General features: G+C 33.8%; 1 protein-coding gene and 1 long non-coding RNA gene across 4 annotated transcripts in view; one reads left to right on the forward strand and one right to left on the reverse strand.

Moving 5' to 3' along the window:
• Window positions 1–21,731, forward strand: part of LOC118186100 (uncharacterized) — a 52,857-nt gene extending 31,126 nt beyond the window's left edge. Inside the window, exons 2-3 of the long non-coding RNA XR_015042463.1 lie at window positions 16,525–16,566; window positions 21,595–21,731. This is a non-coding gene — a long non-coding RNA (uncharacterized LOC118186100). The remainder of the gene's footprint in view (window positions 1–16,524; window positions 16,567–21,594) is intronic.
• LOC118202133 (dynamin-1-like) overlaps window positions 1–23,444 on the reverse strand; it is a 204,191-nt gene that overhangs the window by 23,531 nt on the left and 157,216 nt on the right. For 2 of the 3 annotated variants that reach the window (XM_035356112.2, XM_085821523.1), the window contains exons 3-9: window positions 21,645–21,721; window positions 16,966–17,169; window positions 16,783–16,881; window positions 13,938–14,046; window positions 12,124–12,318; window positions 10,465–10,600; window positions 6,861–6,919 (exon numbers count right to left, since the gene is read on the reverse strand). In XM_035356112.2, the coding sequence (XP_035212003.1) occupies window positions 6,861–6,919; window positions 10,465–10,600; window positions 12,124–12,318; window positions 13,938–14,046; window positions 16,783–16,881; window positions 16,966–17,169; window positions 21,645–21,721 (879 nt within the window). Of the gene's footprint in view, window positions 1–6,860; window positions 6,920–10,464; window positions 10,601–12,123; window positions 12,319–13,937; window positions 14,047–16,782; window positions 16,882–16,965; window positions 17,170–18,638; window positions 18,786–21,644; window positions 21,722–23,444 lie in introns of all 3 variants that reach the window. The other variant, XM_085821524.1, reaches the window with a different exon arrangement.

Genomic DNA, 23,444 nt, shown 5'->3' on the forward strand with positions numbered 1-23,444 from the left:
TAACGACACTTTAAGAATAAACGAAAAAAAAAATAATATGTAATTTTCATTAAAACAATATCAGATTAACAAATGTGAAGGAAAATAATTTTATCATTAATAAAGTAATTTTTATAGAGGTAACCTCACGGAGTTATTTATCTTCCTTTTTTAAGCATATTTAGACTGTATTTTTCATGAAAAATTGTCAGTTTATAAAAAAAGCTTAACTTATTAATGACCTTTGTTAATTAACTATATAAATTTAAAATTCTACTAAGCTTTTTAAGTTTCATTAATTTTCTACTTATTTTCAATTCTTAAATGCTTAATTTTCCTTCTTATTTTTTCCGCAAAAATTTATTAATTCGTTCAAATATATGAAATATAGGAGTAAAAGAATCCTTCTTTCTTTCTTGTGCTCTACGATCTTTATCCGAACATGCATTTATAACTTTTAAATCCTGAAAACGCATGTGTGCAATGTTATCGTCATGCGATGATTTGTAGGTACTTTATTTTTTACCACGATATTTTTGACGACGATGTTTTTAAACTGCGAAGTTTTTTAACCACTTTATTTTATCCCACGAGGTTTTGTAGCACGACGTTTTCTCCTTGCGTTGTTTTCTCCGCGACGTTTTCGGCTCGTACTTTTGTCATGGATAATGATCAAGACTAGTTAGACAACGTATATATATATATATATATATATATATATATGTGTGTGTGTGTGTGTGTGTGTGTAAGAAAGATAAAAAATATGTAAATTATAACATAATTTAGCAATAGCTCCTTAATGCTTAATTTTAATTTGGATATTTCCCTTTTGTATTCTAAAAATAACAGTACTTTTTTATGCTTTTCGACATTTCGAGATTAATCCATGTCATATGATTCTTATATAATGCTGGTGATGTAAATGGAACTAAAACTCAAAACAGCCAATAATCATTTTACAGTTTTCTTAATTATTCAATCAAATGCATTGAAAACCGAAGCAAACTCATTCTGAATTAAGATTTCATTCTGAACAGAAGTCACTTGCTTTTTGCACTTCAGTCTAGACAGACTGCTGCTTGCTGCTCTCTTTTTATAGCAAAGCTGCCAAATATGCGTTTTGAAATAAGCAAGATATATATGTAATATATTCAAACTCAGAAACAATGACCAGGAGCAGGAAATTTTGGATGGCGTAGTAGTGTTGATCCATAATGAATAGGAAATTGGAGGCGAATGCAGATTAAATCTTCAGTTTTATTCTCAGCAACATGTTGCAGCTACACACAAGTCGGCACATTAAATGCGCCTGTCCCAAAAGGCTTACATTTTTGATAACTTTGTAGCAAGAAAGCAGCGGCAGACAGACAGCAGTGCAGCTAGGCCAAAGCGTGCAAAGCAAGTGCGTAATGTTCAGGATGAAATCTGAAATCAAACGGAGTTAGTTTTGGTTCTCAAAGCATTCTGATTGGACAGTTAATATTGCTGTAAAATTACTATTGGCTGGTTTAGTTTTAGTTCCATTTACATCATCATAATTACGTAAGAATCATATGACCATGGACCTTACAAGAGATAGACTAACCCAGTGGGCGGGCTCATATTCAGAGGTTAGCGTCGCTGCGCGACGCACGCATCCTGATTTGCTCTGTAAGTATTTTTGCTTTCTCTCCTCATGGCGGCCAAAAAACCACCAGATCGTTTTTGGAATAGGCATGAAAGCCACAGCGACGTGGATCACGACTCAGATTATTTCAACTCATCTAAGAATAGCGGAAAATTAAAATTTAAAGATTTTCTAAAACCCTCCAGCTTAGAAACTAAATTGCAGCAGCCTAAAAGAATAAAGAAAAGTAGCTCCCCCAGCACTGCGACTCCAAAAACCCAAGATTTTCGCGACACCATGGAAAAGTATAAACATATTTTCCCTAACTTATTTCAAGGACTCGGAACTGAATTAGATAAAGATCCCAGATATCAAATACTCAGAAACGGAGCCCTAACTGAAATTTTAAATAAATCCCAACAGCGTATGATTGAACAATCGAACTTAATGGACACCGGATCGATGGACGAGAAAGATTACGCAGAAAATGTGAAAGAACACGAAGAATTAGTGGACTCCATCAAAGAAGTTTATAACAATTTAACAGTTCCAGAAGCAGATAATAAGAACAAAATTGGTCAATTCTCTCAAAAACATGCAAACCTAATCTAAAACCTAGCGAAAAAGAAGAAATAGAACAAAACAACAGATTCGAACCTTTAAATGATGAAGAAAATAATGAAACTACTGAAGTTAAAACTAATCATAAATCTGAAATAAAAATCCCATCAATAGTCATCACGCAAGTTGAATTAGATTGGATTGATCTACAGAAAATCTTAAGTACTAAAATCCTAAAAAACGAATATGAAACCCAGATGAAAGCCAAAAAAGTTTATTTAAATACTTCCACCGAAGAGGATTACAACAGCGCCATCGAATTTCTAAAGAAATCATGCATAGAATTCTATACGTATCAACTTTATTCCAAAACTAACATTAAAGTCATTCTAAAAAATATGCCCAGAAGCATCTCAGAAACTGCAATATTTGAAAACCTAAAACATATAAAATTCCCAGTACTAAAAGTTAAACAGTTCACAAAGAGAATAGAAAGTGATATCATAAAATTACCCATATACTTCATTGAACTTGAAAGGAATAAATTAGGAGAAGCGATTTACAACTTAAATAATACTTTTAACTTCAATATCACTATTGAGAAATATGCACCTAAAACTAAAAGACCAATTCAATGCTTCAAGTGTCAGAGCTATGGACATTCACAGGCGGATTGCTATAAAAAAGAAATATGTTGTAAATGTTCCCAGAATCACAGATCTAATACTTGCTCTTTAAAACGTGAAGAAAAACCCATCTGCTATTTTTGCCGTGGGGAGTATGTATCGTCTTACCGTGGTTGCCCGATTTATAAAAAGCGTTTTCAAACTCCTAAACTTGCAGAGAAAACCCAAGAGATTCCACATCTTAAAGATTTCCCAGCACTCGCATCTAAATCTGAAACTGAAATTAAAGAAATTCAAAGAAACATCCCATTCAGCGCCGTCTTTAAACAGCAGAAGATCCCAGCAGATAATGATAATCCAATATCCCAAGTTTTTTCAAATCCTAAAGTTTTCAAATTCATTCAAGATATGAACGATGTTGCAGTTAATATTAAATCCGCTAAATCCAGTAGAGAAAAACTTTCTATCGCTTTCTTAGCAGTAAAGATTGCTCTTGATTTCGCAGAAGAGGAAAACTAAGTTCAAAATTTTACTTCTTGTTACTTCCTGATGTTCCAACAGATGGCGACACTCATGCGACGATGTTTTCACCAGAAACTTTCCACTTTAAATAAAGTGGATTTACTTCTCACTAAGAAGTACCCCGCAAGGTAAATAATTTCTGAGTAAAAGTCCCCAGGACTATATTCTCATAGATACCTCAATTCATACCAATTCATACCAGTGGGCGGGTCGCGCGTCACCGACATGTCCGCAAGGAAGAGTAGGGACGATCTGGTTTACTTTAACACGGAAACCTATGGCGTTTGTATCACAAAACTGTTTTTAATTATTTAATGTGATACATTGTATAGTAATGAGATTATGAAAGTCACTGTTTTTTTCAAATAGGATTTAATTTCATTAAAGCACTTTTTACTGCATTTCGTGAATTTTTTTCACGCGTAATTCTTATACAAACATCTTTACTTTGATAAAACGGTAAAAACTCTAAGCACAAAATTTATGCACTTAATTTTGCGTAAAAATTAAGTAAAATTAAATAAGATTGATAGTACATGATGTTTTAAAATAAATAAGGTAAAATTAAACAAGATCTGATAATTTTCTTTTTAATTTAATGAACATTTTCAAGCAGTGATTTTCAAAACTATAACAACATTATAAAACGATTATTTATTTGATTATATCATCATTATATTATTAACATTAAAGTGAATTATTTATTTTAGTAATTTATAAAATTCGGAGCATAACATTTTCTGAGTGTAATGAAGGGGGAAAAAAAAGATAAAATCTAGAAGCACTCAGATTTTATATTACGCCCAAAAGGAAAATTTTTTTAGCGTTTTGTGTGTTACCTATATTTATTGAATATTATGTTCTTCGCCCGTAAACCCCATACATTTGAAAACAGCATATCTTTAGAATTTCCGCACTGGAGATAAAAATGTTATTTTCTATACAGTGTTGCCATTGCTCGCTTTAAAATCGTTGAATTTGTTAACCAAAAATTCCTTAAAGTTTTACAAAATATGAAATAGATAAAAAAGCAAATTCGAAATTCGTCCAGATGGATATGTTCAGGTGGAGGATTATATTATTCAAAATTTGATGGCTCTAGATACCGTCTTTTTTGTCACAGTGCAAGAAACATACATGTATTCATTCAGATTCTTCATTATTTAACTTCTTTAAATATAATACAGGGCGATAATATTTGGTAACAACAAATTGCAAGGAGACACGGACATTTATAGTGAAACAGCGCAAAATGCCGCTTCGAGCTAATAAATTAAATTAACCGTGAATAAAAAAAAAATCTTATGCAGAACTAAAAATAAATTTAAAAAATAATCACTGTAAAATACAAGCAAAATTAATTATTACGGTTAAATACAATTTTAATATTAGAATTAAATGTGTAAAAATTAAGGAGTCAAAAGTGTTTATCACTATGATGTATTATGAAATACAATTGAAATAAAATTCCTTTATAGAAATTGTGCTATAATACTCATCTGTAATTTTAAAAACGCAGCACAATTTAGAATTTTAAACAAAACTTTTAAAAATTCGTTTTTAAATATTTTAGTATTTTTTACTTATTTACACCAATAAAAAGCATAAAAATTGCTTGTTTGAAATTTTCTCTTAGTTCAGATTTAAAATATTATTTTCTAAAAGAAGTAGTTACAAATTTCCTTACAGCATAGGAAAAGCTAAAAAAATATCCAGCCCTGAAAGCATGCAATAGCTTTATAATAATTTGGAACGTTAATTATGCATGATAAATATGCTAAATTTTTAAAAACCAATCTCAATTTCAAAAATAAAAATATGTAGAAATTCTAATTTGTGAAATGAGGCACTACAACCAGCTTTTTCTTGACAATTATACACGCTGCAATAGGCAGCCACTGTTAAATTTCTGCAAGTCGTCCCTACTCCTCCGGATGTGATCAAGGTGACAGCCGGGAACGCGTAAGACGAGGGGGAAATTCCATTTGGGTTAGTCTATTTCTTATAAGGTCCATGCATATGACATAGATTTTTCTCGACATGACGCAGTCAATATCCAGCTAATTGTGGTTTCTATCCATCTATTACGCGTCTTATTCATGTGGCAGCAACATCTCTGTAAAACATCTCAGTCATAACTCAGAACATAAAGATGGTGATGTTGAAGACATGAAAAAAATTTCATTGTCTTTGTGATTCTGGCTCTAAATTTCTCATTATTTTCTCTGTAACTGATTATTTTTCCAGCTGTATAGAGTGGGAAAAACTAGTGAGATTCCTTAATTCTAGTTTTAGAACTTTTTTTCTGTTTGATTCAATTTTATTTTGTTTATTAAGTTTGTTTTGCCTACTCTTAGATTTTTTACTAATTTTAAGCATTTGTATTTAGTTTTTGGTTGTTCATTTTTTGTATTTTTTTACTTTGTGTATGAATGTATGTAGGGGAAAGAACTGAGCATTTGAGACTCATTCGAAATTTCTTTTTTAAAATTATGGTTTAGTAAGAAGAACAAAACATGTATTCAGAACTCATTAATCAACTTGGTTTAAGACTTCAAAACACTTTTTCCTTGACAAGCTCTGTTTGAAACGTTTAAAAAGAGGAGATTAAAAATTTTTTTGGACATATTTTTGCAATTCGTTTTATTACGTCTCATGTTCTGTAATTTTTAATTTTTTGATTTTCTTTTAAGAATTCCGTTTTTTAATTGTTTCCTTCATTTGCGTTTATTCGGTTTTGTATCCTTTTCCCGGAGAAAGAAATGGGTAGATCTTTATAATTTTTGGAACAAAATTTTTATTTAATATTCTTTTACTTTTTTTCATTTAATATAAATTTTTTACAATCTAGCAGTCTCAATGCAGATTCGTCTCTTTTCTTTATAATTTTTTACCGCTTCAATGCTGACTATTCTTAAGAATATCTATCTATAATTTATAAAATGAGTCTCGTATACAGTTTCAATTGTCTGTTTCGGCGAAACGCGGTATGGATTTAACTTGATTCGAAAATCATTAAAAATAATTTCCCCTGAAGAGCAATAATGAGATTCGAATTAGGCTAATCTACCATTTACCGCTGCTTCTTAGTTTTTATATTTTTGCTTAAATCTTTTGTCGCACTTTATTCTAATGTTTGAAATATGCCTTACTTTGATTAGCATATTGCTTACAATTAGTATTGAATTTCATTTGTAAATATTCAAGTGTTTGTATTGTTTATTTTATCTTTGTAACACATTTCATTGCACCTTATTTCACTTATGTTAATATTTTCACGGAACCACAGTATCTAAGCAACTTTTTAGCGTACGAACGAGGAATCTTGTTTTAACTTCTCTCTCTATATATATATAGTGAGAGAGAGAGAGAGAGTATCGCAATTATATATATATATATATATATATACATTAATTTTACTAGATACTTTAAATTTTCTTTCATAATAAATAACGAACTAAAAAATTAGCGAAAAAATGACCACGTTCTGAATTTTTGTTGGTGCGTTAAGGAGTTAAAGTAGCCTAATAGATGGTATTTAAAAAAACAATATTTTTCAGATTTACCTTAATGCCAGCATGTTTACAGTGAGCATAACCAACTGTTCTTTTCGTGCCTCTAAATTCTGTAACAAACAGAAAATAAATTCAGAAATGTGTCTAATGTATAATCACTCTTAAGAGAAAAATCAAAATAAAACATTTAAATCCATTGCATATTCCAATAGGATAATGTCATTAAATAAAAAATAATAATATAACTATAATAAATAAAATAAAATAAAAATTAATTAAATTCGAGTAAAATAAATAATTGTTTGTATACACATCAGACATGGTGAAAAAATTAAAGCAGAGCTGAGATCCATAAAATGTATGAAAAAGTGCAAAAAATGTGTGAAACAATAATGAAAAAACGAAATAAAGGGAACTTAATCTTTTGCCACGTCGTTGTCAGGGGGTTGGTGTAACGAAAGATTTAAATGTATCAGAATGTTTCTACGCTGACAATAATAAGAATCAACAACCTGCAACTTAAAACCTAATATAAATACAAAACAATTGGTGTCCTTGTCAGTCTAACCTCCACAGGCTAGATTAGGAAGGGCAATTCTGCCCAGTTTTCTAAGTACCTCAAAACGCCAAATAATCTGATGTGGACACGACATGACTTTCACACTGCCACGTGACCACATGGCTTATTAAATTATACGCAATTTTCCTGCACTTCATTTAAACTTATTTCCTCGAATTATATTAAACATCCCGCTCAAATTTTGTCGTACGGGAATCAAACTTCTTATACGAGTATCAAACCAAATATAGGTAAAACAATCGGGTGTGTGTGTGATTACGGAAAAGCCTCAATGGCTATCTGCCTAAAGGAAGGGATGCCTTCGTGGAGGACTTCCTAAGGGAAACTGGCTCGGATACACGTTACACATGGCGAAAACCACGAAAACGACCATGCAGCCAGCCCGTTCGCGGGATTCGAACCTCGACCGAACTACCAGTGTTCAGCGACTTTACCTTTCGGCCGCTGGTGGGCGTAAAACAATTGGGAAACAGCGTTAAAAATTAGATTTTGTTAGTTGTTCAAATTATTATTATTTTTTTTTAATTTGACATTGCCAAAACAAGAACATTTTTGTCATTTAAAATACAATTAAAATATCAAACAAAATACTTTAAATGTAATTAGACATGACTAAGTACATGACTACGACCAACTATTGCGAAAATAAAGACCGGGTAAGGGAATGAATATATATGTATATATTTGGGAATATATGTATATACTAATCCCTAAGTTAATTTTACTCACCTCCCTATTCCTAGCTTGGTGCTATCATGTGCCTTTTACATAATGATGATGACGTAGGTAATTCGGAACTTATCTCAAAACTTCGAAACGTAATAATAATAAGCTGCCCATATTGGAATAACTGTGCACTTTGCTTCTACCTCTATTCTCGTAGCCTCACGGCTTTCTTCGAACTTGTGAGTTCGAACCTGTACGGGGCTCGAAAGGCGATGGACTCGAAACCCATTGCAGTTCCCCCGCAATTTGGAAACTTTTCTGCTTAAATTATATAAAAATTCTTTGTTACTTTACTTTTAGTAAATTTCTTCTAAATAAAATTCGTTTCCTCAAAAAATTTTTACTTCATATATTTTTACATTGGATTTATAAAATTTCTTTAGGAATTCTGTTTTTTCTTAGGTTCGAAATTTATTTAGTGTTTATTTAACACGCTGCTTTTGACTTACCCAGTAGTTATTCTAGATCCTTACTCGACAATTGGTTTTTATAATTTTTATTTTTAGAGTATTTTTTATTTTTTGGGTCACGTCAGAGGAGATTATATCTTGATGATTAATTAAAGTAAATAAAATGTTTCTATTATTGCAGTTTTAAAAGAATTTAATTAATAATTTTACTTTAATTTTTATTTGCCACTCTCTTTTAATTATTTCAAGAATTCACAATCATGCTGATACAATTCAGAAACGTGCCTCTGTTGAAAATTCTACGACCATTCCTTTAAAAAATAACCCGAAGAACTTCCAATAGTTTTTTACATTAATTTTGTCATGCTATATTATATTACATTAATTTTATTACGTTATTTTATTGAATTGTTTTTGCTTCAATTTTGATGTGTGTACTTCCTTTTAGAATGCTAATTCTTTCCTTAATTTAATTTTTGATTTAATTACTATCTCTTGATTATTTTTATATTTTAATGCTTTTTTATATATTTTACAGTTTATTTATTTTACTCTTGACTATTTATATACGCCTGACTGCAGCTAAATATAAATAGTACATATATGTCGCTGCAGTCAGGATTACTTCTATACTAACAGTCGATGGCTCACAAGCGGCCGAGCGGTAAACTCGCTAAACACTGGTAGTTCGGTCCGGAGTGCAATTCCAGGCTAACGGGCTGGCTGCATGGGCGTTTTCGTGGTTTTGCCCATGTATAACGTGTATACGATCCAATTTCCTTTAGGACCTCCTCCACGAAGCTATCCCTTTTAGATAGATAGCCTCCACCCCAGGGGTCGACGTAGAGGACTTTGCGAAGCTACTGACTAGGATCTGTACCTAGGCAGTCTTGGCCACAAAGATATAAAATTTATGAACTTGGTGGTTCTGAAGGCCCTGGGAAAGGTCACTTAAGCTTCGTTTAGACGAGGGCAGGGCGTAAAGGGCATAAGTGGTTAAGGCCGAGCTTCGTTGCCAAGGCAACCAGTCTGTGCTACGTCACAAAATCTGGTTTAGGGCTCGTGGCATAGGGTTCAAAGTTTTCAACTTTACGCCGAGTTTGGGATAAGCGTCGACCAATCAGAGCGAAGCTAAAACGAAGCGGCGTTCTACAGAAGATTTCGCTGTCACAAAACAAGCAAAGCGAACGCGGGAAGGAGAACAGCGCGGGAAAGTTGCAGACACATCCACAATGCTCAAATTTAGCTGAACGCAGCCTTATTGGCCTGCCTAGTGCGTCGTGGCTCTAGTAACCCGGGGGGGGGGTAAACACCCCTGGATACGCTGGGCAATGCCGCGCTGCGACGGGCAGCCTGAGCGACTGGTAGGTAGCAAATTAACGACCAGTGCCGTCTGGGAGACTTCCTGGGTGGGAGACTCCTAGGTGGTGCACCTCTCTCTCTCTGAGAGGAGCCAGAGTGGAGGTTAAACCTCTGCGCCTGGTTCTAAGGAGTGGGGGTGGGACCTGTAGTGCGATTAAGTTCGCGGAGCAGGGAATGCCCAAATCTTCTTGTTGTTTAGATAGATAGCACTCGGAGTATTTTGCCATAATTAAAGAAGCCAAGCCAACTAACAGGCGATAATTCGTGTCTGTGTAGATCCCAAGTTATTAAAGATAATGCTGTAAAATCGTTTGCTCGTTGAGGATCGTTCTCTTGTATCATATTTTTTTCAAAATACGTATAGTTGTTTCTAAAATTAATGAGAACAGAAGCCCGAATTTTGTTAAATCGCAAACTATAGGTTACGTTTTGTTTATAATGGATGCAGCAATTAATGCAACTGATTGTATTTCTTTGAAAACCGAAGTAATGAGGAATTTTACTTCCGTATATTTCAAAAAGAATGTTAATTCTGAATAAAAATGTTACATTTAAGCAAACAGAGACTGTGGCTTACAAGTTTGAGGTTTTTCTGGATTTCCGTGTAGAGTTTGAATTGGATCAGAGCCCCAGCAGAGACTTTCTCCACGCTCACAAGCTCCGAATATCCCATGAGTTTAATGGTTACGTCATCGATGAATTCCTGGATCAGTCTGCGGAAGTAAAAGATATCATAATTGGATTATATTTACTGACATCTCATGTTTTTACAAGTTAATCGACCACCAGCGAGAATTTGAAGGTCGCCTGGAAGTAAGTTTTGAAAAATCGTGAAAATTCCAGAATGGGTATCACATAACGTTGTACGGCCTATTTGATTATACATACCTTTTTGCTGCACTGCGCTTAGAATTAGTTCCCCGAATTATTCTTACTTAATTAACCGATCCCTCACGGCAAGCTGAAAATGACGTAAAAAACTGCAAATTTTGAAATTAAATATTTTGGTCAATTTTTATGGTACGATTGGTTTGGCATCTTCTAGCATTTTTATTTTTTCATAACGAGTATACAACTTTGCAAAATATAAGTATATTCGCCGGGAGACCGCATTAAAAGTTAGATTTCGTTATTTGTCCAAAATTATAATTATTATTTTTTCTTAATCTGTCATTTCCAAAGTATGAATACTATTTTCGTCCCTTAAAACACTTCTGAAACTGGAAGTATACAACGAACGGTTGCGAAAGGGATAAGGACTTTTAAGTCGGGTAAGGAGGGAGGGTAGGTGTATATATATATATATATATATTTGGTACTGCCGATTGCAATAAAAAAGGAAGGCTCACGACTAAACGTTATAGCAGTCCCCTGTACAAAGTTTCAGCGTTCTGCGGATAATAATTTTTGAGTTATGCGAGATATATGCGAGATATCACAAAATCATCCATTTTGAATGCCTTTTAGAATCCGTTTTGGAATAAATATAAGAATAAAAAAAACTTAGCTCACCGAGCCAGGTAACAGAGTGGGTATATATATATATATATATATATACCCACTCTGTTACCTGGCTCGGTGAGCTAAGTTTTATATATATATATATATATATATATATATATATATATATATATATATATATATATATATATAAAATTATATATATATATATATATATATATATATATATATGTTAAGTACTTTTACTAATGTTTTAAATATACTTTAATTAGATTAGCATATTGCTTACTATTAGTATTCATGTTTACTTGTAAATAATCAAATGTTGTATTTTTTCTCTTATAACACATTTCTTTGCAACTTATTTTGCTTATGTTAAAGTTTTCATGGAACCACAGTATTTTAGCGGACATTTTAGCGTACGAACTAGGATTTTTCTTTTAACCAAGACAAAATGGATTCCTGAACGGTCAAAAAGGATATTTCCTTCGAAATCTGACAACGGAAATTTTTGGCGATTATAGTACCTCCTGTCCTTCGTATAAGGAAGTAAAAAGTATGATATGTAGCTTTTTGCTTAAGTTCATAGATTGAAAATTTATCTTTTAATCCGAAAAAATGTTTGCCATGTATCATGGTAACATTCTGGGATTTTTCCCCAGTTGCAGGTAAAAAATCGCGTTCTAATATTTACAATGAAAGGAAAAGCATTTGCCACTGCATGCAAGTTTCTTTTCATTGCAGGAATAAAGAAATAAACGTCCTGTACACTTACTTGATTACATAAAACTGTTTTCCGTTTACTCCTCCTTCAGTGCTGTTCTTGAAGTCCTCTAGTTCCTTTGTGTAATGAATCAACTTCTTGGCCAGCTCGTTCCTAACAGTAGGCAGATAGGCTTTGATATGGGCGCGCAAGGTCTTTTGCAACAGCTGTTGGAGATAGGGTGTTCCCATCCTGTGAGCTATGTGCCTGGTGGCAGAAATTCCGAACCGTTTATATAACTAACAAATCATATTAATATAGATTATACGTTGTTAATTAACAACGTATCTACGAATCTCAGCTTTGAAAGTATCACATTGTATGGATTTGTAATTGTTCGAAAAGTCTATCACCATTATATTAACTGTACCAGAGGTATCTAACTCAAATTACATGCGAGGAGAATGCACGATCTGAAAACGTAATTCAAATATATTGGCAGCTAAATATTTAATATTTTTAAATAACGGATATTTCGTTCAACTAATTCTAGCATGCTTAATTAATCATTCAATAACTTACTTTAATCTAAATAAAAATAATCATGTAAATTTGCTAAGATTTTTTTAGAGGAGACTTTTTCAAGCGGGATAAAACTCGAAACTAAATAAAGACAAGCTAATCTCTTTCTTTGATTTATTTTTTCTTCGACGCATAAAATAAATATCTGATGTGGACAAGACATGAACTTCTTGTACAGCCTATTCAAATATAAAGTTTTTTTGCTGCATTTCATTTTAACTTATTTCCTCGAATTTCATTACAGCTATATTTCTCAATCAATCAGCTCAGTTCTCGTTTCGCGGCAAGGCAAAAATACATAAAACTCAAAATGTGTTCATTAAAAACTGTAAAATACAGAAAAACCTAAAACACCAAATACAATTAAACCAGTTAAAAAACAAAATCTGATGTGGACACCACATGACTTCCTTGCATGGAATATTAAATTATATGCATTTTTTGCTCCATTTCATTTAAACTTATTTTCATTAGATATATTTGTGATTCAACTAATTCAGTTCTCACTTCGCGGCAAGGCAAAAATACATAAACCTCAAAATATCTTCATTAAAAATTGAAAAATATAGAAAAAGATAAAACACCAAATACACTTAAAACGATTAAGTATATATATGTATATATATATATATATATATACACACATTTGGTGCGGCCAATTGTAACGAAAAAGTGAGGTGCACATGTAGAAGTTATACCAGTCCCATATACGAAATTTTGACGTTCTTACGGCGACTCGTTTTCTGAATTATGCGAGATACATACGTACGTACGTACGTGACGTCTATACATATGCATGTATGACTCGTAAAACGTACGCATGTATAATGTATAAACGTCATGGAAAAAAATACCTTCGGAATCCATTTTAAATCCATTTCACTATCCGTTTAGGAAAAAAAAAAAGTCCTTTATTCCGTACGTAAGAACAGATGTGATATAAAAACATCCCTCAAATGGATTCGAAAGGGTTCAAAATGCATACTTTCGTTGAAATAGAATGCTTTCGCGATTACAATACTTCCTTTACTTCGAACAAAAAGTAAAAACTTAGATTAGAAAATAGAAAACTGTTACTATAGAAAAATTATTCGCATTTTCTAAGATATGTCAGACTGTGTTGAATTAATGCGTACAAAATGTGCGATTCCTTTACTGCAGCAAAAATTAAATAATAATTAACTTTTTATTGTGAACTAGCAAAATTATCTTTACTAGTTAATGTAAATTTGAGAAGTTTAAGATGTTTTCAGTTAAATATTCATAAACATTTTTCACTACCACTATTACTTCAAAAAACTCACTTATAATATTCTTTACTTTCGAAGAATTTTCTTTCCTTATCCAGTATGTATTTGACATCTTTGCCTTCATCGATATCTTTTTGACTTCGATTCAGAACACCAACATAACCTACGGTAAATGGCAACTGAATATTAAAGGTGAACTTACAAGTGACTTCATTGGTTGATTTAAATGCCCAAAAACCAGAAAGACAGAACCACATAAAAACTGTACTATCTACCAATAAGTATTTGAACAACTATGTAAATGCCAATATCCGCGGTTCTGATATATAGCACGCCCTCCACCATTAAATATCGCGTAGGAAACAACATTGGCATTAGTGGCATGCAAGATGCCACGAAATTCAGAGTTATCTGATTTCGAGAAAGGTGTAATCGTCGGGTGTCACAAAAATAGCCGATCCTTAAGGGGCATATCTAGTTCCCAAATTCGACAGTGGCCTTGTAAAGACCTTATTTTGTACAAATAATTTTTTTAAATTTTATTTTAAGAAACTTTCCTTTCGCTTCTGATTTCAATTTCCTGCCAAAATGCAAATTTAAATGTTGTATATGCAAATCTAAGTGAATTCGGAAATAGTATTTAAATAACAGCATTTGAGGATTCGCGGTAGAAGAGTTAGTTACGAGTTTATGCCGCGTTGTTTGCAAGTAGCTCTGCTACTGAATATTTGTGCTAGCCACTTACTTTAATTTATATTGATATTCTAGACTCAGCTTTGCTGTGTGCAGCAGATGAAGCGGATACGAGTTAAAATTTAATTTATTCTGATTGTGCATACTATTTTGTGTTAGGTTACTTATCCACAACTGGTGGTTAAATTGTGAGCACTGTGTGAGTGCGTGTTCTGTTCAGTTTAATTAAAATAAAAAAGTTGTTATAATCTTCGTCAGCAATCATATGTTTTACAAGACATTGCGAGAATTCGCTATTTCGTATTCAGTAGGATCTACTTTTGATGCTCCTTAAAAAGAACAAGGCTATATACCTATGTGATACCAGATGTATAAGATAAGCGGTGATTATCGGAATGTGCTTTGAGTCAGCAGATCTGTGGAACTGGGCAATAAGGATCGACGGGCGCTGCCCAGAGAAGTTCTAAAGAACCGCGCTCAACCGATGGACCACATACTCCAACAGGCAGTCGGGAGAGTTGTTTGGATGAATACCATCCGTAAGAAATCACATCTGCTTGGTTTTCAAAGTCATGCTTCTGCCCATAAACATTTGATCAAAAAGTCCAACCGCGCTGCTCGGTTAATGTGGTGCAAAGCACGCTGTCAGTGGACCTTTGATCAGTGGTAACGAGTTCTCTGAAGAAACGAATCAAGATTCACTCTCTATCGTTCGGATGGCAGGGTCTGGGTTTGGCGTCTGCCTGGAGAACGCCCCTTGCCAGAATGCAGTGTGCCCACAGTAAAGTGCGCCGGAGGTGGAATTATGATTTGGAGATGTTTCTCCTGGTGTGGATTGAAACCTTGGTTCAAATCCATGGTAGACTGAACACCAACGCCTGCTGCACTATTTTGGATGACAGTGTGCTTCCTACGTTGTGGCAGTTTTACGGGTTGATCCCATGTTATTTTAAGGACGCCATCGCCAGCTTTTATATTGCGAAGTCTACTATGGATAGGTATGATGACAATGGGGTTAACCGAATAGACTGACCTGCCCAAAGCCCAGACCTGAACGCTATTGAGAACCTCCAGGACGAGTTGTACCGCTTAATTAAGGGGTGTAACAAACCGTCCAATATCGGTGAAGAAACTGACATGTCTTCTCCAAGGCCAGAAAGAAAATTCCAATAGGGACTTCCATATAAGGACTTGTGGAAAGCATTCCCCGGAAAGTTGAGGCTATAATTGCCGCTCATGAAGGCTATACTAACTATTGAAGTTGAATAAATTTTGTTTTTCTTTTTCTATCACAAGTGTCTAAACACTTATTGGTATATAGCGTATTTCATATTGCTATGGACATTCCCAAGCAAAGAGAAATGTCGAATCATTTCTTCCATAAAACAGATTAGGGTTAGTAGGCGAAATGTTTTAGAAGTTCTAGTAGCCCATTAATTGAAAAGATTTATGGTTTTATTCCTTAATTTATTTTTCAAAAAAGAATGACTGCAAATCTTTCGGAATTGTTTTGCCGTTAACAATTTTCGAAAAATTTGTATTTAATTTCTTCCTTAAATGAGGTAGCTTGAAAATGTTTTGAAAATAAAATTTCACTCTCTCCTTTAAAAGAAATTGGTTGAAAAAAAATTAGATCCTTAAAAAAATATATATATATATTCTTTCAAAAATGATAGGTTGAAAGTCTTTTTTTTTTTTTTTTTCCATTTCTTTCTTCGAAAGAGACGAACTGAAAATCTTTTTAATTTTCTTTCCTTCAAAAGATATTAACTGACAATATTCAAATTAATTTTTTTCCCTCTAAAACAAATTGGTAGAAATTCTGTTGAATTTTCTCTCTCATTTTCTCGGCGAAAGAGATTGGTATATGAAAACATTTTTGATTTCTTCTTTAAGGAACTGGCTTTTCTGTTTTTGATAAAACTATAAAATCGAAATTTTTTTTCAGAGAGAAGATGGTAACATATCCTTTCCCTACAAGAAATTGTTAGTAAGTCTATATTCTCTATTTCTAAATCTATACTACACCACGATTCGATTCGTCACTCAATAATACATTCATAAGCTGTCATTTTTTATAAAAACAATAAAATGAAGCTTAGAAAATTCGAAATGAAAACTTTCACTAATTTGTATACGCTTTGATTTAAACACTTTTTAGTTTTTCTACTGTAAGTTCAAACACTTAAAGGTAAGAGATAATTACCCCTTTTGAGTGGTATTATCTTGTTCTCTAAGATATCTCTAGCGTCTGTCCCTTCGTCCATCAAGTCCAGCTTAGTCAAAACTCCAATAGTTCTCTCTCCTGAAACAGAGAATATATTAGCATTGAAAATAAACTTGTTTCGATTTCTATCAACTATCATACTGAATACTGTTATCAACTTACGTTCAGGATCGGCAACTTTTGCTATGTTTAGAGCATCCGAATTGGCAATATCTTGATTGGCTGGGGTCACGGCTAGGATGAGGCAGTTTGGTTGACTGATGTAGTTCAGTACCATTTCTTGAATTTGGTTGATACTGTCCTCGGACTGACCACTTACTGCAATCCTGATCATTCCAGGAAGATCCACCAGTGTCAACTTCAACACTGAGATAGATAAATAGAATAAAATATACTTATCATTTTATAATTTTCCTAGTATCATTTCATCGTCGACATGACATCACGAGTAAGCAATTATCTGTCTGACTCCACCACGACCATATTATTTTTTAATTTACTGAAGAATCATTCATGGGGTAATTCAAAAAGAGTGAAACAATTGTTTGGAGCTACAGTGTATTAGGGAAAAAGTCTTGGTGGAAGATTTATAACCTTCTTTTCGATGCAACTGAAATGCTATGAAGTTTTATAGCTTTCTGTACACTTCTGGCACACCATTTGTGTTTCCGACCATGAGGCAAAAATTGGTTTCCAGTGATAAATAAGTTGTACTTCCTATCCTCGGGGAGGGACGAGGCTACCGAAAATTCGGGAATTTTCCAGTGGCACCGATGCCACCTTATCACGAAAGATATCGAAACCCTTCTGTTATGGTAAATTTTAGGAAAGTCCTTCTATCAAAGAAATCAACATGAGGACTTATATTTTAGGGAAAAGACATCAGTTCGAACATTTAAAAAAATTTTCTTTACATTTTAAACATTAGTTAAAAGGCTTCGAAATCGTTCTAAAACTGTGCAAACACTCTCTGTAAATTCTATCATTTGTACAGGGTGCGAAAGCGTTCATAGTAGGATATTAAAAACACACTATAAGGCAGTTACTGCAATTTATTTATTACCTCTTATGTCAATTAATAGTTAAAGGTATGCCATTTACTAATACGTAAGTCATTGTCCATTGCTTGGATTACTTTTTGAATATGATGCCTGTCAAATGATGGCCCCCTCTGCACAACACATTCATCTAGGCGGCGTTGGAAGCTTGTCCTAACTCGGCGTAACGTATTCCCCGGGACATTACCGACGGCAGTTCTGATGCGATCCTTCAACTCAGAAATGGTGGCACAACGTGTTCAGAAAACTTCTTGTTTCAGGTTCTTCTTGTTCGAAAAAGTCTGCACATGAAAGATCAGGTGAGCGAGACGGCTCAGGTCTCGCTCACCTGAGCCGTCTCATCAAAAGGGGAAATTACTCTACCTGGAAATGTCTGTCGCAATGGTCCGTCCATCTGGAGCTTTCCCATGACGTCCCAAGTTTAAATGTTGCCGAAATAGACGCTGGGTAGCAGTAACAGAGTAGTTATTCTTGAAATAACTTTCAACAGCAAAGGCACGATGCTGTGCACTGCACCGATCCATATTACTGTCGTACTCGAAATGGCAGCTCATTAGTACACGAATGCGACACGAGCTGGTGCGCATTCATGCAGTACGCCATTGTACTACGCAAGTCTATGAAGTCAAATTACGCTATATAAGTGAAATTAAACTTCGCGAAATGTGTGAGGAAATATGAAAAGGCATCTTACACAGGAGTGGTAACAAATAAAGGTATAAAAAATATTGCATCACTGACTAAGTACATAAGAATTCAAAATAAAATTGCTCGTACCATATTGAGAAAAGATTTTGAGACTTATGGGCTTCGTCGAGAATCCCTTTGGTCCGGGTTCTCTGTTGGTTTCATCCATTATTTCTTTCCTAATGAGTTCGAAGTCGGTGAATTTTTCATCTTCTTTATGCAGAAAAACACCATATTTTGCGTAAAAGCAGATAGTTTTAGATTAGTTAAGAATATCCGCTAAAAGCAAAGAAATTAGAGCAGAAGAAGGGAGTATATAATACAGAAAGTGAATCCACTCGGAGGTCATAATGCTGTACGGTCAATGGATACTCGCAAATTTTTGTTTTTAATTTCTAAAAAGTACGATATCACATTCTAGAGCAGTGGTCGCCAAATTTATCAAGCTTCTGAATTACTGTGCCATTTTCAAATCCTACTGTGAGCCACAAACCAAAAGAACTATAGTTCGACAGTCTCAAGTGCAACCCTGGTTGGCATTCTGCCAAAACACAAAGACTCGTCCAAAAGGAGCGGTATTACTTGCTGCGACGTGAAAGGTCTTCTCTTCTCCGGAAAGAGCCATGATGGAGGGAAAGAAAGTCCCCATCCTTCCACCCTATTTTGACAATAATTCGGTCCGAATGGCGCATGCGTGTTTGCGCTCATGGTCGCGGATGAGGCGGTCGAACTATACCATTTTTTTTTTTTTTTTAAACCTTGCATTTTTTTATTGCCTGCAAACTTACATTTCTAGTAAATATGAAATAAATTCTAATTAAACTGTATATAACAAAACGAAACTGAAATTGAGTTATACTAAGAAAGAAAAGGAAGTGTAGTTACTAATAAATAACAAATGTAATGACAGTTTTTTTTATCAGACTTAACTTCAATCATAAGGATGGAACTCTTTTCTGTCATCAACAAGGTTTTTAGTGTTGGGAGAGTAGGTAGTGGCTGCCATTCGAATAAAGTTGTTCAAGTGTTCATCAGTGAGTCTGTTTCTGTACTTAATAAATTTCCTGCTGAAAAAAGAAATCGCAAACAGATATGTAGAGCTGAATATTGCCTTCACTTTGAGACAAACCTGGACCAAAATTGGGTATTTTTCTTTAGAAGCAAGAGGCCAAATATTTTCAGTTTGAAGAAAGCGATTTTACAGATATATCAACTTGAAACTAATCAGTTTCAACTCTAGAAAGTTGTCGTCAGCGTCAGCTCAGTGGAGGAATCAAGTTTAAGCATCCGGAATGTTAACACGTTCTATCGAAAATGTCCCCGAAAGGGCGATCACTGTTCTAGAGCATCGGAAAGACTCCCTGATTATATTTCAGACATGTGTGACAAATTTTCCTTGTATTTATAACTTTTGAAACGTTAAAAGCATGCTGAAAACTATGCATTAACGCGCATATTTTCTGTTTATGAAAGGAAAATAAGACTGATTGTAAGCAAATAATATCAAAGCCGTTCCTTCTTTTTATATACGCAGTGCGTCTACAAAAATTTAGAAGGAAAATAGTATAAATGGAAAGCTTATGGAGATCCAGAAGAAAATATTCTTTAAGAAGCCGACTTGACGGTTATACAAACCGAAATTAACACAAACTGGCTTCTGCTAACCAGTGGGGGAGAATAATGGCTTCTTACCACGTATTCAAAACAAACTGAATGGTTATTCACAATATTAAAAACGTAACTTCAACATCGGCTGCTCCTGACTTCTCAATCATGAACAATCCCAGCAAGCGAACTGAAGCAAATAACAGAAAAATGTGGGTGAACACTTAGGCAGCCTAAGCTAACAAACGTTGTCCAAAACATTTTGAAATTATTTAAAACTAATATGCCTTCTGGTGGAAGTCGACAAGTACAGAGATACAGAATAGACAAAATAATAAGATATAAATAGTTAATTAAAATAAAACCTGAGTCACAAACGCCCATATAAGCATGCACGCATGAAAAAAAAAGGAGGGAAACAAGGTATATATATTTTTATAAATAGAATCTGTTTATAAAGTGGGAAACAGACTTCACTTAGAGCCACAAGATTTTGAATGCACGTAGTCTTCCATCTGAACATATGAACCTCAAAGCACAAAATTTCAACTTCGAAATGCAAAATGCAATTTTAGCAAATTCTACAAAATGAAAGTTATTTATTTTTCAGTCGTGAAGAATTAAATATTGCGCAGCTCTGTATATTTTATTATAACTTGGCTCAAAATGTTCACAATATTTAATACACTACAAGTAACTATGCTGGAAGGTTTATTTATGTTATTTAAACAGTTATTTCATGTGCTGAACCTGTGCTGTCACTTCTCTCTTTCCGTTCGCCTTCCAGAATGCAAACTAAAACTGGCGCGTATTTAAGTGAGGGTTTGTGATTGTTTAGATAGAGCGTGCCTACTGAAGACCAGGTAACTAGTTTGCTATTCTACGATAAGAGTTTCTCTCATCGGTGTTCTGCAAGCGACATTGTACGCTTAAGGGCCAACTTTTGTGGTTAAATTACTTTGCGTAACCTTTGGACTAATTGATACTCAGATTTAGTTTAAAATTTATAAGACTAGTTTGGGTTCTTGCCATTATCGCTGGCGAATTTGTAAGCCTGCTGCTTGTACTGCTTTCTGCACTGGTACGCTGGTGTTACACCATTAGACCTGGCATGTAACTATTTAAAAAGCGATGTGTTGCCAGTGCCCGAAATAGAATACTTTTAACTTCCACGCGCCAGCGTCTTGCATTCATGAAAGTGTAAGATATTTAACGTTCAGGCTTATTCTACCTGCTATTGATTAACAAATCAAGCAATTTAAAAGCAATAAATGCGGTTCTTAAGAACACGTTTACGACTTTTTAATCTGATTGATTTAAATAAAAATGCATTTAAATCAGAGGATATCTAATTAAAATATTAAATATATTTTTGAACTTACACTAAATGGACTCATTAAAATCATTATATATTTTTTCCGTTTTATGATGGTTATTTTAGGCTGTTGACCGGCCAAGCGACTAATAGAATAAAAAATTGAAAACCCGAACCTTCTCCTGAAGTTGGTTGCAGTTGCACAACTGTTGGTCTTCTAGTAACGACTCCAGATCCACGAGGCAGAAAGTCCCTGGAAAAGAAGGGGAAAGGTATCAGAATATTTTTTTCTTTTTTATAATATTTTTTATAAAAATCTTCAATTTGTGGCATTCATTCTTCTCACTACTGTAAGTAGTTGCAAGTTAAGTTGCAAGTTAAGTAGCTCAATGGTCTCAAACTCAAGTTGCAAGCTGGACCAATGCACGATCTGAAAACAGTTGACGGAAGAAATTTTTTTAAATAAAATGGAAATTTTTTATTAGCAAAATAAAAAAAAAATATTTCAACGAATTTTAAATTTCGCTTACTAAATATTTCCCATAAAATACATAAACAGTAATAATAATATTGTAAACAGGAAAAAAAATTCAGATTTTATTATTTACTTTTTTTCTATCTGAAATCTAAAGTTTGGCAACTGCAAGACATTTTTGTTGGTTACATTTTGTAATTCTTATATATTAAGAGTTAGACATTAAATTTTCAGACTGACATTTATTTCAAATAGCTCTAATATGGTTCATTAATCCTTAAATACTTTTCTTTAATTTAAATTATAAATAAACAAGTTATGAAAACTTTCTAAGTTTCCAGAGAACATTTTCCAAATGGTACAAAATTTGAAAATGAATAATAACAATCTCGTTTCGGTCTCTCATTGATTGAACTTTTCTTCGACGTATAAATAAAAATACAAATGTTCGTACGTAGATAGTTATAAACTTCTTTATTTCTTACTACAGCTTGACACTTTTGATGGCGATTGGATTCTGATACAATCTGCAAACTTGGAGAGAAATTACTAAAAATTATATTTACCACGGATTGTAGATGCTGTTAGGTCAAACAGGTTCTTTTCTTATTAATTTTCAACTGTGGGGAGCTGTTACCATGTAAATGTGTTTCCAAACAAAGCGATTATTCTTTGTGCAAAAATTCGTAAATGAAGTTATTTACTGTTTAACAAGTACCAGCAAAAGTAAATAAAATCTGTATTTTGAAACCTTCGAGTAAGGTTTATATCACATTCTAAATTAATTATCTAATTCTAAATTATATTATATTAATCTAAATTATATTATATTAATTCTAAATTATATTATATTAATCGTTTGTAGATTTTCCTCTGCGTTTGATGACGACGAAAATATTGTAAACTCAGACTTTAAAAAATTATAATTTTGAAATCTTTGCGACAAATGCATAACTAAAAATGTACTTGTCGATCGTATAAGATAAGATAAGATAAAATATTGGACATTCCTCGTTCCGTTAGACTTAACAACACTACGAGTCTGACATAACCGTCGAGCCAGGCCCAGGGTGTTCAACCCCTGTCCTTGGAGAGGGCCACCGCCCTTTGGCGGCACTGGTTGTCAATTTGCTATCTACCAGTCACATGGGCTGCCCGTTGCCCAAGGACATTACACAGAAAAGCCTAGCTAGATGTTACTAGAGCCTTGAGCTGTAGGAGGTGCCAGACCCACGGGCCGATCGAAAAGCGATCTTTCCGGGGCCTCTAGAACTACTAGGTTCATTATTTGTATGCCCCTGTGGCCGAGACTAGCTAGGTTCAGATTCTAGCCAGTAGCTTTGTAGAGTTTTTCTAAGTCAAGCTACGGGGCGGGGGGAGAGTCACATAAAATTGCTTCGGCAGCCTCCAATTTGAAACCACTATTGTAACTTACAAATTTCGAATTCTCACCGTATGAGGTAAACCAATAGATTGCATTGATTTATAGTTACGACCAACA

Source organism: Stegodyphus dumicola, chromosome 8, assembly GCF_044657685.1.
Source record: "Stegodyphus dumicola isolate Sdum_Otavi_A_Nest chromosome 8, ASM4465768v1".
Taxonomy (NCBI): Eukaryota; Metazoa; Arthropoda; class Arachnida; order Araneae; family Eresidae; genus Stegodyphus; species Stegodyphus dumicola.